Below are 15,851 nucleotides of genomic sequence, written 5' to 3'. Positions count from 1 at the left end.
TACACACTCCTATACTAAACATCTAAACGACACAGACTCCTAAATTAAGAATCCAAACTTTGGGGCACCTGGGTGGCTCCAATGGCTAAGCGTCCGACTCTTCGTTTCAGCTCAGGTCATGATCTCGGGGTCGAGATCGAGCCCCACATCAGGCCCCGTGCTCAGCACCAAGTCTGCTTGAGATTCTCTCCCTCCGCCCCTTCTGTCCCACTTGCTCTCTCTCCCTCTCTCTAAATAAAATCTTAAAAAAAAGAATCCAAACTTTAATCTTTGAGCTGTCAATATTTTTTGTGTACCTACTGAGCACCAGGGAGACGGCAGAGAACAGGACGGACACTCCTGAGTGCCTGGGGCCTGCCCAATCACAAAGTGGTGTGAAGAGCCGTGCTAGGGGCATACGAAGCACAGCAGAGGCCCCACAGAGCATAAAAAGACCACTGGGCCCAACTCCACTGCATACTCACTCAGTTTTACTATCTATGAAATAAAGACCTCAACCTGACCTACCACCCAGAGTTGTCACCAAGGCTGGAGTCACAGAATTCAAGGCTGGAACACACCTTAGCAGTAGGCATGAGGTAAGACCACAAAGGTGAGAGCACTTTGCAAAGTGGAAGTGCTCCGAAGAGGCTGAGGTTTGCCAGTGGTGGTGTCCACAACTCAGGCAGACCCCCGGGAGGAAGCGCCCTGCTGCTCAGAGGAAGGAAGAGAAGGCAGCGAGGTGGTCTCTGAAGCCCTGGGACCCGGTGGGGGATGCAGGGTCCAGAGGGGAGGCTTCAGCCCACAGCAGCACAAGCACCCCCCCTCCTCCCCAACCAGCCCCCCCCCCGGCCAGCCCAGTCACAGAGGATTCTCCCAGCTCCTCACACCAATGCTGCTTTCTGCCCCCACAGGTTGGGGAGGTGTGGCCCCTTCCAAAAGGGTTTTCAGAAAATTCAGATTTCTGAGCTGAGTGGTGAAAGAAGTGCTCAGTGATGCTGAACTGCAGTGAAAAGAAGTGGACTGGGAACTAGAAAATCTGAGTTCTCATCCTGAATTTGCTTCCCTCATCTGTGAAATTTGGGGAGCTCCTCAGCCCCCATGTCCACATGGTCATAGTGAAAGGTGCAAACCGTACCAGTTTTGTTTTGAAATAAACTAAAGCCACAGGTGGGTTACATCCGACATGCCCCGTGAGAAAGGTACCCTATGCTCCCAGCCGGATGTCACAGAAGGGAAAACTCAAAGTACACACCAAACGACCAGTACTTAGGAAACACAAAGTTCTCCTTTCCTTTAAACACTCACCATGAACTTAAATAGAAGTAATTTATTAATTCAACACTTACTGCATATCTACTATGTGCCGGATGTTAGAACAGAGCTAGAAACACTACTGCCACGTTCCTGGAGGAAGGAAAGAATAGAAACCAAGTCCAGGCCCTGGGGGCAGGGGAGAGGCAGTGAGAAAGGCCCAGCCAGAAGCTGGAGGGTGGGCAGCAGCGAGTGGACTGAACAGCTCCAGCTGCTGCACTGTCGGGTCCCCATCAGCCAGCCAGAGCCTCAGGCGCAGGGGCCCAGGCTGGGCACCGACCAGTGGGAGCATGTTCCCAACACAGGTTTGATCATCAGAATTAAAAAAGAAAAAGAGGCAGTAATTCCTTTTTATTTCTTTTATCCCTATCATTATTTTGAAAACATCAAACCTAAAATAAATTAAAAGAGGGGCGCCTGGGTGGCTCAGTCAGTTAAGCATCTGCCTTCGGCTCAGGTCATGATCTCGGGGTCCTGGGATCGAGCCCTGCATCGGGTTCTCTGCTCAGCTAGGAGTCTGCTTCTCCCACTCCCTCTCCGTCTGTGCTCTCTTGCTCTCTCTCAAATAAATAAAATCTTTTAAAAAAAAGAATAGTACAATTGCCATATACTGATTTAGATTCATCAATTGATAATTTTTTGCAGATATCAAGACACTTCACTAAGTACTTCGGCATCAGGCTTTTTAAAACCACGATCTTACAAACAAAGAGAGCAGTCAGACTAAAATTAACTTTTATATGGAATGAAAGGGAGAAAAAACCCGTATATGTAGACTGCCTCTGCAAGAAGCTACCTACCAAAAAGCAACTTAATTAAGTACAAAGGGAAGCGTGTGGGACAGGGACACCTGCGGCAGAGTCTGAGGACTGTGTAACTAATTCTCAATTGTTCGCAAATTTTGGGGATGAGACACAAAATCCACAAACCCTAAAACCTCCTTTCAAGCAGGGGTTTCATTCTCCTTCACCAGTAAATCTTTAACCAGAGCTGGCAGCAAACCAGGGCATTACTGTAGTTAAGGATGGGGCCAAAAGGGCGCCTGGGTGGCTCAGTTGGTTAAGCGACTGCCTTCGGCTCAGGTCATGATCCTGGAGTCCCGGGATCGAGTCCCACATCGGGCTCCCTGCTCAGCAGGGAGTCTGCTTCTCCCTCTGACCCTCTTCCCTCTCATGCTCTCTATCTCTCATTCTCTCTCTCTCAAATAAATAAATAAATAAACAAAAAATCTTTAAAAAAAAAAAAAAAGGATGGGGCCAATGAGGTACAGGAAGGGCACTGGGTTAGCCTGTGGGGATGGGCTGGCACAGGCCTGGAGCAGCATCCCTGAAAAGGGCCAGCAGGTGGGAGAGGTCTCTGTCGCTCCTCTTCCCGGTGCCGGGCCCTCCTGCCTTCGGGAGTCGCTACGTATCTACAGGGAACCCACAGGAGAGGGGAAGCAGGGAGGACGGCTCTGATCCCACACTGGATCATCACTCCTCATTGACCAAGAGCTGCTTCTATTTGACGGGTAAACATTTGCCCTAAAATCAACTGCCAATCCTGATTGTTCAAGAGCTCTTGTGAAATTCCCAAAATGTTTAAGGTCACTTTCATTAAAAAAAAAAAAAAAAAAAAAGCTGTGGTCTGTCTTATGAGATAGCCTGTCATAATATCAAGCAAATGACAATAGGCATCGCTGTTCCTGAATCTGGCTGGAAACTGCCTTTAAAAAGTCATAAAGACAAAAAAAAAAAAAAAATGTCATAAAGACATTGGTTTGATGCTGAAAACTGAGAAGCAAACTCATGACCACTGTGAACCCGGGAAGTCCAAATAATTTGGAACATGACTAACATTTGGGAATACACTTGGGCAAGTGTCCAAAATGCTGAGGGGAACTGAACTGTGATCCATACCCATCCTCCAGGTGGGAGAGAATAAAACAGAGTCCCACAGCTTGTTGTTTAAGACTGGATTACAGAACCAGAGAAGAGAAGCGCAGCTGCCAGGACAGATCTGACTTTCAGGTCATCATCTGATTTCAGCAGCATGCAATTTTCATCAAAACCAACAATTCTCAGCAGTTGAGAAAGAATGTGAGAGAGCATGAGAAGAGGCCAAGGAAGGCAATGAGGGGACAGAGCAGGGAAGCTAGGGAGGCTGGGCCCAGGTAAGGCCCGAGCCCGTGGGTCCCAGAGGAGGTGCACCCTAGGGCTGAGGGAGGGGCTCCTCCGCTCCCCTCAGACCCAGAAGGCCAGCCTCAGACGAATTCTGACTCCCGATGGACTCTCTCTCACTGCCCGCCCTCGCTAAAGCCAGGCTGGGCTCAGGTCTCAGGAGGGACCTGCCTGTCACCCAGGAAGAGGCCACCCTGCCACAGATACATGGCTTCTGTTTTCCAGGAGTGCCGGTGGTGACAGGATGATCTCTGCACATTCTTTGGCCAGGTCCCCACCTGCAGCCAAGGGCACACCCTTCAAAGTGGCTGGGGCAAGGGCTGCAGAGGCCGCCCTCACTGGCTGGGTCCCCTAAGCACCCAGCCCCCGTGCAACTCCCCTGAGGCTCTGGTTTGCCCAACTAGGCAGCAGCACAGGCCCAGTGCGCGCCCAGGCCTCCCCAGCCACAACCACGGACCTACAGCCCCTTCCACCACATTTCTGCGGTGGAGCCGTAGCAGAGGGAGTAAAACTACGGGTAGAGCCGGACACCACAGGAGACACCGCGGCGAAGCCTATGAACCGAGAGACACAAGGCTCTCCTCTGACCTGTCAGGGGCAGCTTCTTAAGGGTGCAGAAGGGAAAAAAACAAAAGCCAGCTTAGACCCGTAGGGAAATATAATCTGTGATTATAAATATTTCATGAGCAAAGAAAGTGGTACTGGTTGAGACACTGGGGTGGGGAGGGCGGACAGCAAATTAGATCCCAGTTTGCAAAGTGACAGGGCAGCTGGAAAAGCAGCAAAGCTGAGGCTATTCTGGGCTGTGCGCTGGGAAGGCCTGCATCACAGACAGAGAGCAGGCTCCAGCCACTCGGCTTTGTGGAAACCACAGCCTTCCAGTGGTCAGCAGAGAACACCTCGGGAGGGGTGTTTAAGCCCACGGAAGACCAGAGGGGACAGTGAGGACAGTCATTTGAATGACCTGGGTAAGCCCGTGGCAGGACCCCGCACACTCGTGAAAGGATCCATACGCTGTCTGCTCACTAAGGGCACAGGAAGGACCGAGCCTGACCCCAGAAGGCAAGGGGCCTGCGATGCAAGGGGGCAGCTCAGGAAAGAGCAAAGGCCCAGCCCCTAAGCAGGTGCTGCCTGGCTGAGAATCACAAGTCTGCCTTCCCTTCCAGGACAGGGGTCTCTTCTCCCTGAATCTTTGGGAAGCAGCCTGGAAAGCAGACCAATGAGGAGCTTGCTGAGTACCAGCGGCTGCAGCTGGAGAGACACCCACCACTGACAAAGCAGGGCCCAGTCTGGGTGGGAGTCCTCCTCCTGGGCCACGGTCAGCCACGGCAGCAGAGAAGGCCAGCCACAGACCCCAGCAGCCCTTGCGGAGGACCGGAAGGAAAGGGACGTTAGCTCCGAAAGCACCCAGGGTACCTTGAATCAAGCTTAGTCAGAGGAACCCTGGGGCGGGGGAAGCGGTGCCCACCTCAACCAGGAGGACAGAAAACTACTAGTCCTCGCTTGCTTGCAGTCAGGACTTAGCAGGCAACAGGCTCTAGGATCACAGCTAGAGAATCAATTCAAGGTGGAGAGGACTCATCAACCCCAAAAGTAAGACCCCACAATGTTGTGAAAAGACCCCTCAGTTTTAAGTCCCAAGAACTGACTTCAAAACCGGCTTTACCACCTATTAGTTTTAAGACCCCATGAAATGACGTTACCTCAGAAACTCAGTGTCCTCATCTAAAACACGGACCCGTGCCTGCCAAACCTAAGGACTAGGAGGGACCCAAGAAGAGAAAGATACATAAATACTTTCAAAACAGATACTAAGTGCCGCTCCAATTATGAGATCGTTTACATCCAGCTACTTACTTGATACCTCCTGGATGTCTCAAAGGCACCCCCATCCAGAGGCCCCCAACTGCTCCCTCTCCCGCCCAGACTGCTCCTAGGGCCCTGCCCCCTCGATGCTTGGTAGGACCAACCATCCAGGCATGGAAGCCAGGAACCCGGGACCCATTCCTGGCCTTCCCCACCGTCGAAATGTACTGCCAAGCCCAGTGAACTGAGCCTCCTCGAGGTTTCTACTCCCTTCCTTCACCACCACCCCCACCCAACTCATCATCTTCACAGGGTCTGCTGCAAAGCCTATGCTACCCATTCTGGCCTCCCTTAGCCTCTGTCCACAGAGCAAATCTAAGCAAATCTCCTCTCCCAGCACCCCTACCTGACATGCTGAATACCCCCAACAGTATGCTGATGCCCTCAGGACAAGGAAAGCTGCCTGGGGCTTACAAGGCCCTGCACAGCCTGGCCCTGCTCCTCTCCGGTGCTCACCCTACACCACGCTCCAGCCCACTCTCCCAGCTCCAGCCACACTGGCTTTTTCAAGTCCCTGGTGGGTATCCCATTCACCACTGCCACAGGGTTTTTGCACGTGCTCTTCCCTCCGCCTGGAATATTTTCCCCTCCTCTCTTGCCTAACTAACGCCTATCCATTTATTTCCTTCCCCTCTTCCCCTTTTGGGTCCGCACTCCTCCCCAGCATACTTCTCTCACTCCTAATCATTCCTCGGAAAGCAGCTGATGCAACCCTTTCTCGGGGAAGCTGTCTCCAATCCCTCAGGAAGAAAGTCTACTCCCACTATCACAGGCACTTTCCCACTTAAGGATGTGCATCCGAGTACTTAGGCGATCTGTGTCAATTTTCCCTGGGAACACTGTAAGCTCCGTGAAGGCAAGGACCTCATCTACTTGCACTCTCCGTTGTTCTTCGGGACTGGCACATGCAGAGTAGAAACAGAAATTAGCTAATACCTCCTGAGTGCTTATTATTGCCAGTCACTTAGAGGTACTACGTCACTGAATTCTCCCATCATTCCTACCAAGTAGGTGCCATTATTATATCCCCATTTTACAGAGGAGGAAACTGAGGGACAGAGAAGTTAAAAAACTTGCCCAGGGGCGCCTGGGTGGCTCAGTCGTTAAGCGTCTGCCTTCGGCTCAGGTCATGATTCCAGGGTCCTGGGATCAAGCCCCACATCGGGCTCCCTGCTCCGCGGGAAGCCTGCTTCTCCCTCTCCCACTCCCTCTGCTTGTGTTCCCTCTCTCGCTGTCTCTCTCTGTCAAATAAATAAAAATTAAAAAAATAAATAAAAATTAAAAAAATAAAATAAAAAACTTGCCCAAAGTCAGTAAGTAGTAAGTGGTGGAGTCAGGATTCAAACCCAGGCAGTCTGGCTATAGAGCCTATGTTCTAAATCATTATGCTATTCTACCGCCGAGAGGCCACTGGAATATACAATGAGTGAGTGCAAAGGATATTCTGAATAAATAAATGAAAGGATTTATAAATGAGTTGATGAGATCTCATTAAAGGAACTCAGGGAGCCCCTAAGTCTTCCCCCAGATCAACAAATCAATGGACTCACCTGCACAGGCCCAAGATCAGGTCACCTGCAAAACAGAAAGGCTAATCCATTTCCCCAGCAGTCAAGGGAAGAAGCTTTCTAGTACTGAACACACAGGAGTGTTCTGGTCCCTCACAGAGGGTACCCCCACAGTAGAGAAAGGATCACTGCCTGGGTTCCAGTGAAGCCTGAATGCAATGTTCCACTAGACGGAACAAGTCCCTCTGTCCTTATTCATGCTAACCTGCAATCTTCATAACCATTTAATATCTCGAGCCCTCCAACACAGAAAGAGAAATACCCTGAATGGCAAAAAAAAAAATTAAAATAAAAAATAAAAAAGCTTGCCTGGTAAGAAAGTGACAGAGTCCAACTGTACATTTATGAATTGGCATTTGGTTTGTACCTCCATTTTCCAGAGCTTGATAATCCTGGATGGGCTCATAGGCTACCTCATGCCATCATGTGACCAGAAAGGCTAGGCCACCTTTTAACTGCTTCGGTGCCAACTTACCTCATGACCACATCCCAAAAAGCTCAGGAGGAAACATACATGAAAAGATTTATTTTTTCACAGGACACTGTTCCCCAGCCATGGGGCCCCGAGTTCCCTCTCATGAGTCCCACCGCAGCCAGCGGCCCGAGCCCTGCTCACACAAAGTTCTGAGCAATGGCCAGGACCTTGGAAAATTCACCTTCCCTCTGGCGTAGGCTGGTGGGGATGGGTGTCTTAATTCGGGTCCCCACAGGGTTCCCATTGTCCTCAATGAGGACCACATTGTTGGAGTCAAACCTGGGGGTCATCCGGGGACCGGGCATGCGATGCCCCACAATGAGTGCCTTTTTCTTCTGTCCCTTGATGGCCAGCAGTATCCGGTCGCCCACCTTGCCCACCCCGTTCTTGTTATAGACGTGGATGCAACGAGGAGGGCGATGGTATGGGGTATTCCCCAGGGCACTGTTGTCCACCACACGAACCCGCGTCATCTTCTGAATTGCACTGAGGCTCCTGGTGGTGCTGGGGAAAGAAAAAAAGTCTGAGGTCTGTATCTCTCCTGGTCAGGGTGCAGAGGCCTCTGAGGACAAGGCCTGGGAGAGATCACGTTATCAACAACGCAATGAACAGAGCAAAACCCAGGGCCCTGACAGAAAGTCAAGTGCTTGTGAAGACTTCTCTGAGCCCAAGACAGTTTCTTCACAGTCATAAGCTTCTGCGGCTGGGTCAACATCTCGATTTGGAGGGGTTTTAAATAGAACCCAATTTTCTGTTACAACGAACTTCATGGCAGCCTAACTGAAAGCCTTTGGTATCCAAAAGAACTCTGAGGATTAAGGGACTATTTTATGGGCCAGGCCTCACCCATTGCCTAGCCTGTAAAACCTGCTCCGCCAGAATACAGATTCCCAAACTTCCCATCTATGTGTTGCTGGGAGCCAGACGATATGAGTGAGTAGGTCTGCTAAGGGAGTCCCCTGACATAAAAGAAGAAACCAGAAATAAGTCAAGGTAACGATCTTTTGTCTCAGTGCATTTTTCCCCACTAGAATGGAATTTTTTTTAAAGTGTACCTATTAAAGGCAGATAAGCTATTATTAAGCGTCTGATAACAGTGGGATTTCTATCTTTCTGATGCCAGCACCTTAAGTGCTACATTCTCCAGGGTAACCCTAGGCTCTCCCCTCGCATTCCACATGACTACTCTGGGGCAATTTTATTGATTCCCTTTGCTTCCAACTAGTAAATTCCATCTCCGGCCTCACTTCCCTCCTGTATTCTAGCCCTGCACTTCCACTCTAAGCCCCCCCGCCCCCCCCCACGCCCCACTGATTCTGCAGACTCACTAGGTCCCACACTGACCTCATCATCTCCCCTCGCACACCTCCCCGTGCTGCTGCAGTTCCTACTTAGATAAGGGCTCCTCCAGCTCCCATGCTGCAAACCTCTCTCTCCATCAGCACCCTGGCTGCCAAGTCCTATTCATACTAGCCATGAAGCCCCTCTGTCTTCTCCCTCCACCCCAACCAACACTTCCTCAGTTTGGCAGCTTTCTCTCTTACACCAAGATTGTTACATTAGTGTCCAAACTGGTTCCGTGTGGTTCCGTGTGCCAGCCAGGGGCTCTCTTTTAGAACATAAAGCTGAGAACACTCCCCTTAGAACTGTTCAGTGGTCTAGCACTGTCTACACTGTTGACAACCTGGCCCCCACTTACCTGCCATCCAAGGGCCACAATCTCTTACCACTGACCACCCCCCTGGAGCCCCGGCCGGGGCCTGCTCCCACTTCCCTTCTGCGAAGGCTGCCTCTGTGCCCCCTTCCCCCTCCTCCGTTAGCAGCCCGTCTCAAGCCATCCAAAGCACCGTACAAACCCGTTATTATACTGGTCACATCTCCTCTGAGTTATTTGTTTCCAAGCTTGCTCCTGTGGCCAACTGTGAAGACGCTTTGAGGACAGGAAGCGATTCTTATTCATCTATGAGCAACCCTAGGCGCAGTGCTCAGTAAATGCCCGGGAGTGAGTGCACGAATGGGGCCAGGAGGCATGTCTGCCAACAATAATGCACCCCGTGCTCTGTGTCCTGGCTTAGCATCTAAAAGGAGGTAAAGCTGTCACACTTCTACCATGCCTGAGTTTTGGTAATACGCATGTAACATTTTAAAAAGAGATTCTGTTTTTAAAAGAGGTTTTCATGCACTGGGGGAATGACAGGGTCAGAGAGATGTTGTAGTCACTGCAAGAATCCGGCAAGGACTGAAGTTTCCTCTACTGTCGACCATTCCCTACCCCACCTCCAACAGCAAGGTCGCGTCCTTAACCAATCCTCTTACCCAACCCAGCCAAACCCCAGCTGCTCTGGCCCGTTTAGCTTTCCCAGACGCCAGGCCCACCTCTGTGAGTTCCCACTCCCTTTCTAGTCGCATAACACCCAGCCCTGATGGGAGGCTCACTCAGAGACACAGCTCTAAGAGCCGAATGGGAAAGTTACCTGAAACTGCGCTGGCTGAGCGCTCGGCTTGCATGGGTGAAGGAGCCCCAGAGCCCAGCACAGAAAGCCATGGCAAATCCTGCAGGAAAAGAGGGGGAAAGGGTTTATTTCTAAGTCAGTGTCCTTACTCACAGCCAGCCTGCTGGGGACTTGTGTGGGAGATGGTACTTCTAGCATAAAAACATTAGTCACTAAATATAAATCTCAGTGGTTAAAAGATACGCAGATGATTAGATGGAACTCCAGCTACAGTTTTGCTGATTCATATTCTAACTGGGGTCAGAGAGCTGGATGGCCCAGAGCAGTTCTTGCTATAATACAAGAGCACAGAGGATGCCTTCCTGCTTGAATCATTTCCACAGGCCGGAAGAAAGCAGGAATCCTCTTGTACACACCCAACCAGTGACCCCTCCCCAAGTCCTCCAGAGAGGAAAGCCTGGCATGCCTCCTGAAACCAGAGCTTCTACCCTCTGCAGGAAGACTACCTGAGCAACTGCCGCATTGTCTTGTCACCATGTCACCTTTCCCCAAATATAAGCGCCAGAACACCTGGGTAGCTGAGGGCTAGCCAAGTAGAGCCAAAGGGTGCTCCTGCCAAGCCACTGACCAAAGCCTCTATTTGGGTCAGTCTCCCCAACAACAATATAACACAGAAAAACTACCTGCCCCCCACCACAGCTGAAAGCGGAATTTGGAAGAGCAAGTTTAAGATATAAGAACAAACACTGACCCAACACCAGGGCCTCCAACTTACAGAACCCCAACCCTGTGGCTCGCTAGCACCAACAAATATGGCAACCCCAGTGGCCCACAACACCCAGGCATCAATCACTTAGGGGCATGCTGAAGAAAACCCTACAGCCGGGCGCCTGGGTGGCTCAGTTGGTTAAGCAACTGCCTTCGGCTCAGGTCATGATCCTGGAGTCCCGGGCTTGAGTCCCGCATCGGGCTCCCTGCTCAGCAGGGAGTCTGCTTCTCCCTCTGACCCTCTTCCCTCTCATGCTCTCTATCTCTCATTCTCTCTCTCTCAAATAAATAAAATCTTTAAAAAAAAAAAAGAAAAAGAAAAGAAAACCCTACAGCCAGGGGGCAATGCCAGCTGCAAGACACCCCTGTTCTAGCCCCGTGTGTGGCTGCAGAGAGCCTCATGGAGAAATCTGCTGAGAAAGACCAGACAAGTACCTTATGGTACCATCTCATTTAAGCCTCACAAAAACCTCTCCAAAATGGGCCTTAGTGTTAGCCTCATTTTACACATGAGGAGTAATTCTCTAACCGGCGAGGTGAAAGAATTTGCCCACGGTCACAGCCAAGAGCTTCCTGAACCCATGCTCTTACTCAACAGCTAACATGATTTAACTTTAAATATTAGTATTTTTCCAGGGCGCCTGGGTGGTTCAGTCGTTAAGCGTCTGCCTTCGGCTCAGGTCATGATCCCAGGGTCCTGGGATCGAGCCCCACGTCAGGCTCCCTGCTCCACAGGGAGCCTGCTTCTCCCTCTCCCACTCCCCCTGCTTGTGCTCCCTCTCTTGCTGTCTCTCTCTCTCAAAAAATAAAATAAAATCTAAAAAAAAAAAAGGCTCTGAAAAGCAGTCCGTCTGGTCCAGGCTGCAGTGACCTCTGATCTCGGCCAAGTTTTCCCATCTGACGCTGGTGGGCCCTTTTTCTCATTCCTGGGGAGAAAAGAGGCTCCGCAGCTCCTCCACAGAACCCTCAAGATTAGCCCAGCACCACCCACCCACATTCCCTCTCCTGAGAACTGCAACACCCTGCCTCTCCACACTGCACCTCTTCTTCAATAACACTTACGTTAGCCAAGGACTGCCGAAGTGCTGGGGGCTTCCCAGAACTTTCCTGACTTGGGTACAACAAACCCACAATTCAAGGCACCTCTCTAAAATCTGCTGGGCAGCCTGGGCACAAACCCAAACCTAAACCTCCTCTCCGTGCTTCGTTCACAAGCCACCCCCACAACCTATGCCCGTCTCTGCCTGGCTAAATCTGAGCCAGCACCAAACACATCTCCCCCAGTAAGCCTCGTGCAAAACTGCAGCATCACTTGCTACCCGCTCCTGCACACTGAGGACATCTGGGGATCCCGTGCCAGAGGAGCTCTCACAGCTCCAACGTTCACCGTCCAAACTCAGGCAACTACATGCATTTGGATACTTGTCTTCAGATAAGGCTGATAACCCTTCACATTCTAGTTCTAGCTATTCATTCTCCAAAACTCAGGAGCCAGAGGTCTTGGTAACATGGCACCTGAACTCACACCAGAATTCAGAGATCATAGAGACTCAGATCACGAGGATTATGTGTACCGCCCTCAGACACAGGAGTAATACATTCACATCTCCAGGGGGTACTTCCATTTTCACAAGACGAGGTCCAATCCAATCCAGACTTTTCACTAGCTCTTTAGTGGATCTGATGGTGACCTCCACACCCAAAGGACTTAAGACATCAAATGGACAGCAGTAAGCATTCCCATGAACATAAAAGCACAAAAGAATCAAATATATTCACTTACTATATACATGTCCCTTCTTTCTTTCTTTTTTTTTTTAAGATTTTATTTATTTGACAGAGAAAGAGAGAGAGCACGAGCAGGGGGAGCAGCAGGCTCCCTGCTGAGCAAGGAGCCTGATGAGGGGCTTGATCCCAGGACCCTGGGGTCATGACCTGAGTTGAAGGCAGATGCTTAATCAACTGAGCCACCCAGGCATCCCATGTCCCTTATTTCTTAAAAAAAAAAAAAATCTGTGGTCCCCTCCACTCCCACCCCAGCAAAAGACCCCAGCAGGTATTGAAAGAATAGGAATGCAAAGAATATTTGTTGAATAAAATAAATGAGATAGCCAACAGAAGAACAGATTCCCCTCACCCGTGGCTCTACACAGAAGGAAAACCAGATGATGCAGAGCTCGTATCTGTGTATCAGGAGCCAGGACATCACATGCAAACATGCTTTAGGAGAGCCACTGTGCCGGTCATGGGAGGATTAGCCCATGCCAGGTTTACAAGCCCCTGGAATCATCTCTTGGGCCTGGTGCCTACAGTACCCATTGTGGAAAATCACCTCATCCCACCACTAAATAACTGGTTTGGATCAGGCCAGAGTAATGGAGGCAGCAATTTACTTCAAAGCAACTCCAACTGACCTTGATGTTATTTCCCAGCATAAATCCATCAGCAGACACAGGCCCTGATTCACTTTGGAGCAGTCTATATATATAATGCTTTGTTTCACAAGCAATGTCATTCTGAGTCTTGTGTTTGCACAGGAAACTAACCCAAAGATATTTCCTCCTCCACAACACTCTCACTCAGAGGCCAGGTACTCTGGAGACTCCAGTGCCAGAGATGGCTTTTCATGCCACTTCCTGGTCAGCACCAAGTACTGCCCTCCGGGTTTATAGTATGAATCACAACCTCTCCGCAGAGGGAAAGGGGGAAGGGGAAGCAAGAGAAGGAAAGAGAGGGGAGGGAGGGAGGGAATGAAAGAGATTACTTAATACAATCCAAGAATTGTACTCATTTTCCATCCTGGTTTAGCTTTAAGATCTCTCCTTCTGTATACCATTTTGCTGTTCCTTGCTCAAGTAGTGGTATATTCCTGCTTTCTACAAAGCACCAGAGGTATAGACTTTGCAGGCCCTGTAAGTTTCAGGGACACATAGGTGAGCTTTTTACTTGACATCACTTTATAGGTCCCCTTGGAAATACACTCAGTGAGGGCAGGGACCAGGCCTGCACTGCTCATTGCTGCACACTCAGAGGACTCAGTGCAATACACATGAATGGAGTTTACTAAGTATCTGTTAAGTGAATACAATTCAATCTGCAATTGCAATTCATGCCCCAGCTCCAAAGAGGCTCCAAGCCGGGGGGTTGGTGGTCTTTCCTGTGTCCTCCACTCAGGCTCCTAGTGACTTGGGAAAGCCTCCTAGACACAGGGAACTCGTGTTTAATGAATTTTAATGCACAGAGACTGACCTGGAAAAGCAAAGTCTATACCTCTGGTGCTTTGTAGAAAGCAGGAATATACCACTACTTGAGCAAGGAACAGCAAAATGGTATACTTAGTATCATATGTATTCATTGTTTCCACCTAAACTATTTCCATCTTTAAGTGCCTGAGGTGTTATGCACGTTTTATTTTTTTTTAAGATTATATTTATTTATTTGACAGAGAGAGAGAGAGACAGCAAGAGAGGGAACACAAGCAGGGGAAGTGGGAGAGGGAGAAGCAGGCTTCGTGCAGAGCAGGGAGCCCGATGTGGGGGTTTGAAGGCAGACAACGACTGAGCCACCCAGACGCCCCTGTTATGCACATTTTAAAGGCCTCTCAAGAGGATGGGCTCCAAAGAAACAAACCAAAAAAAAAAAAAAACATCAAAAGTTCAGCACAATCACAAAGGCATGTTCTAAGCACATTGTCAGTAACTAAAAAGAAACGCCATACAAATGCAGGGCTCAGTCACAAAAAGGAAAAACACCTAGGGTAAGGACAGAAATGTCCTTCTTAATTAAAACAGGGAAAAGCAGAAGCCTATCAGCTTCCAGCAATCAAAAAAGGCACTCCCTGGCCCTCTACCCTATCATGCAGACATAGGCCCTTCCATCTCCTGCAGGTGTCGCCCCAACCTTCCTGTACCTGTAAGTACTCACTTGTTGCTTAAAAACTCATTACTGTTTTATTGTACAATTAGTCTCTTTTAGGAAGTTTTGTGGTTTTTTTTTAACCTCACACAAGTAGAACGTGTTACAATTCTTGAAGTACTTTCATAGATCATTTTGTTGGATGACTCCCTTTTTCTCTTTTTTAAGATTTTAAGTAATCTCTACACCCAACGTGGGGCTTGAACTCACAACTCCGAGATCAAGAGTTGCATGTTCTACTGACTAAGCCAACCAGGCACCCCTGGATGATTCCCTTCATGAGCACCCAACAGAAACCTATAGACAAATAACAAAGAGCAACAGTGTGCATGGGTTGAATCTGCTAAAGGTTCTGAATAGTTCTGGGGGCTCAATAAAGTACCATTTTGCAGATGAAGAAATAAAGTCCAAAATGCTAAGCAACTTGCTGACTGTCCAAAGTCAGAAGTCTGTTTCTATTGCACCCTACCCAAATAAGATGGCTGCTTTAACCACTAATAAATTTCACAGAAAGAAACACACCACACAGAGGGTAAGCACCTTCTCCTCTGTTGTAAAACTCAGGAATTAAAAAGCTGTCCTTTTTTTTTTAATTAAATTTTACTTAGTTAATATACAGTGCAATATAGGTTTCTGGAGTAGAATTCAATGATTCATCACTTACAACACCCAGTGCTCATCACAAGTGCCCTCTTTAATACCCATCTAGCCAATGCCCCATCCACCTAAAAAGCTTTTTTTTTTAAGATTTATTTATTTATTGTTTACAGAGAGAGTGTACATGTGCAAAGTGAGGGGAAGGGGGAGAGGGAGAGAATCTCAAGCAGGACCTCCTCCCCGCTGAGCGCAGAGCCCCATATGGGGCTCAATCCCAGGACCCTGAGATCTTGACCTAGAGCCAAAACCAAGAGTCTGACGCTTCACTGACTGAGCCACCCAGGTGCCCCTGTCTTTTCAGTAAATATCTGCACTACACCCAGCCCAGCCTAGGACCAAAGCTGAAGCTGATCTGATTCACCTGCCAAGGTGTCAGTTTTTACAGCATCACTATCAATAAGCAAAGCTTCCCTCCATGGCACAGTGGGCTCTTTCTACCAAGGCTACCAGCTAGGACTCCATTTCTTAATTTGATTCACAAAGATAAAATGTTTCCAGGGTTCTTGTCCCATGCTTGTTTATTTACCTTATGTTCCACCTTGTTACAAAAGTATTTAAAACAGAGGTTCCTTAATATACATGCCAATTCTCAATTATTCAAATTGGTTTTTCAATGTGTGGATTTTATCTATTCTAGCTTTGCTCCCCCTTCATCCCTACCTCACAGGTGTGCAAACACCTACAGTCCCAGAAATAA

The 15,851-nt window shown here is 49.1% G+C and overlaps 1 protein-coding gene across 3 annotated transcripts in view; it reads right to left on the bottom strand.

Moving 5' to 3' along the window:
- Positions 1–7,384: 7,384 nt before the first annotated feature.
- Positions 7,385–15,851, bottom strand: part of MRPL14 (mitochondrial ribosomal protein L14) — a 12,256-nt gene continuing 3,789 nt past the window's right edge. For 2 of the 3 annotated variants that reach the window (XM_027602294.1, XM_027602295.1), the window contains 2 exons: positions 9,836–9,914; positions 7,385–7,865 (listed from right to left, as the gene is read on the bottom strand). In XM_027602294.1, coding sequence (XP_027458095.1) covers positions 7,499–7,865; positions 9,836–9,906 — 438 coding nt within the window. In that variant the 5' untranslated portion in view covers positions 9,907–9,914 and the 3' untranslated portion in view covers positions 7,385–7,498. The remainder of the gene's footprint in view (positions 7,866–9,835; positions 9,915–15,851) is intronic. The other variant, XM_027602296.1, reaches the window with a different exon arrangement.

This window comes from Zalophus californianus, chromosome 7, assembly GCF_009762305.2.
Source record: "Zalophus californianus isolate mZalCal1 chromosome 7, mZalCal1.pri.v2, whole genome shotgun sequence".
NCBI classification, from domain to species: Eukaryota; Metazoa; Chordata; class Mammalia; order Carnivora; family Otariidae; genus Zalophus; species Zalophus californianus.
The sequence above is the reverse complement of the archived record's forward strand: the minus strand, read 5'-3'. Positions and strand labels throughout refer to the sequence as shown.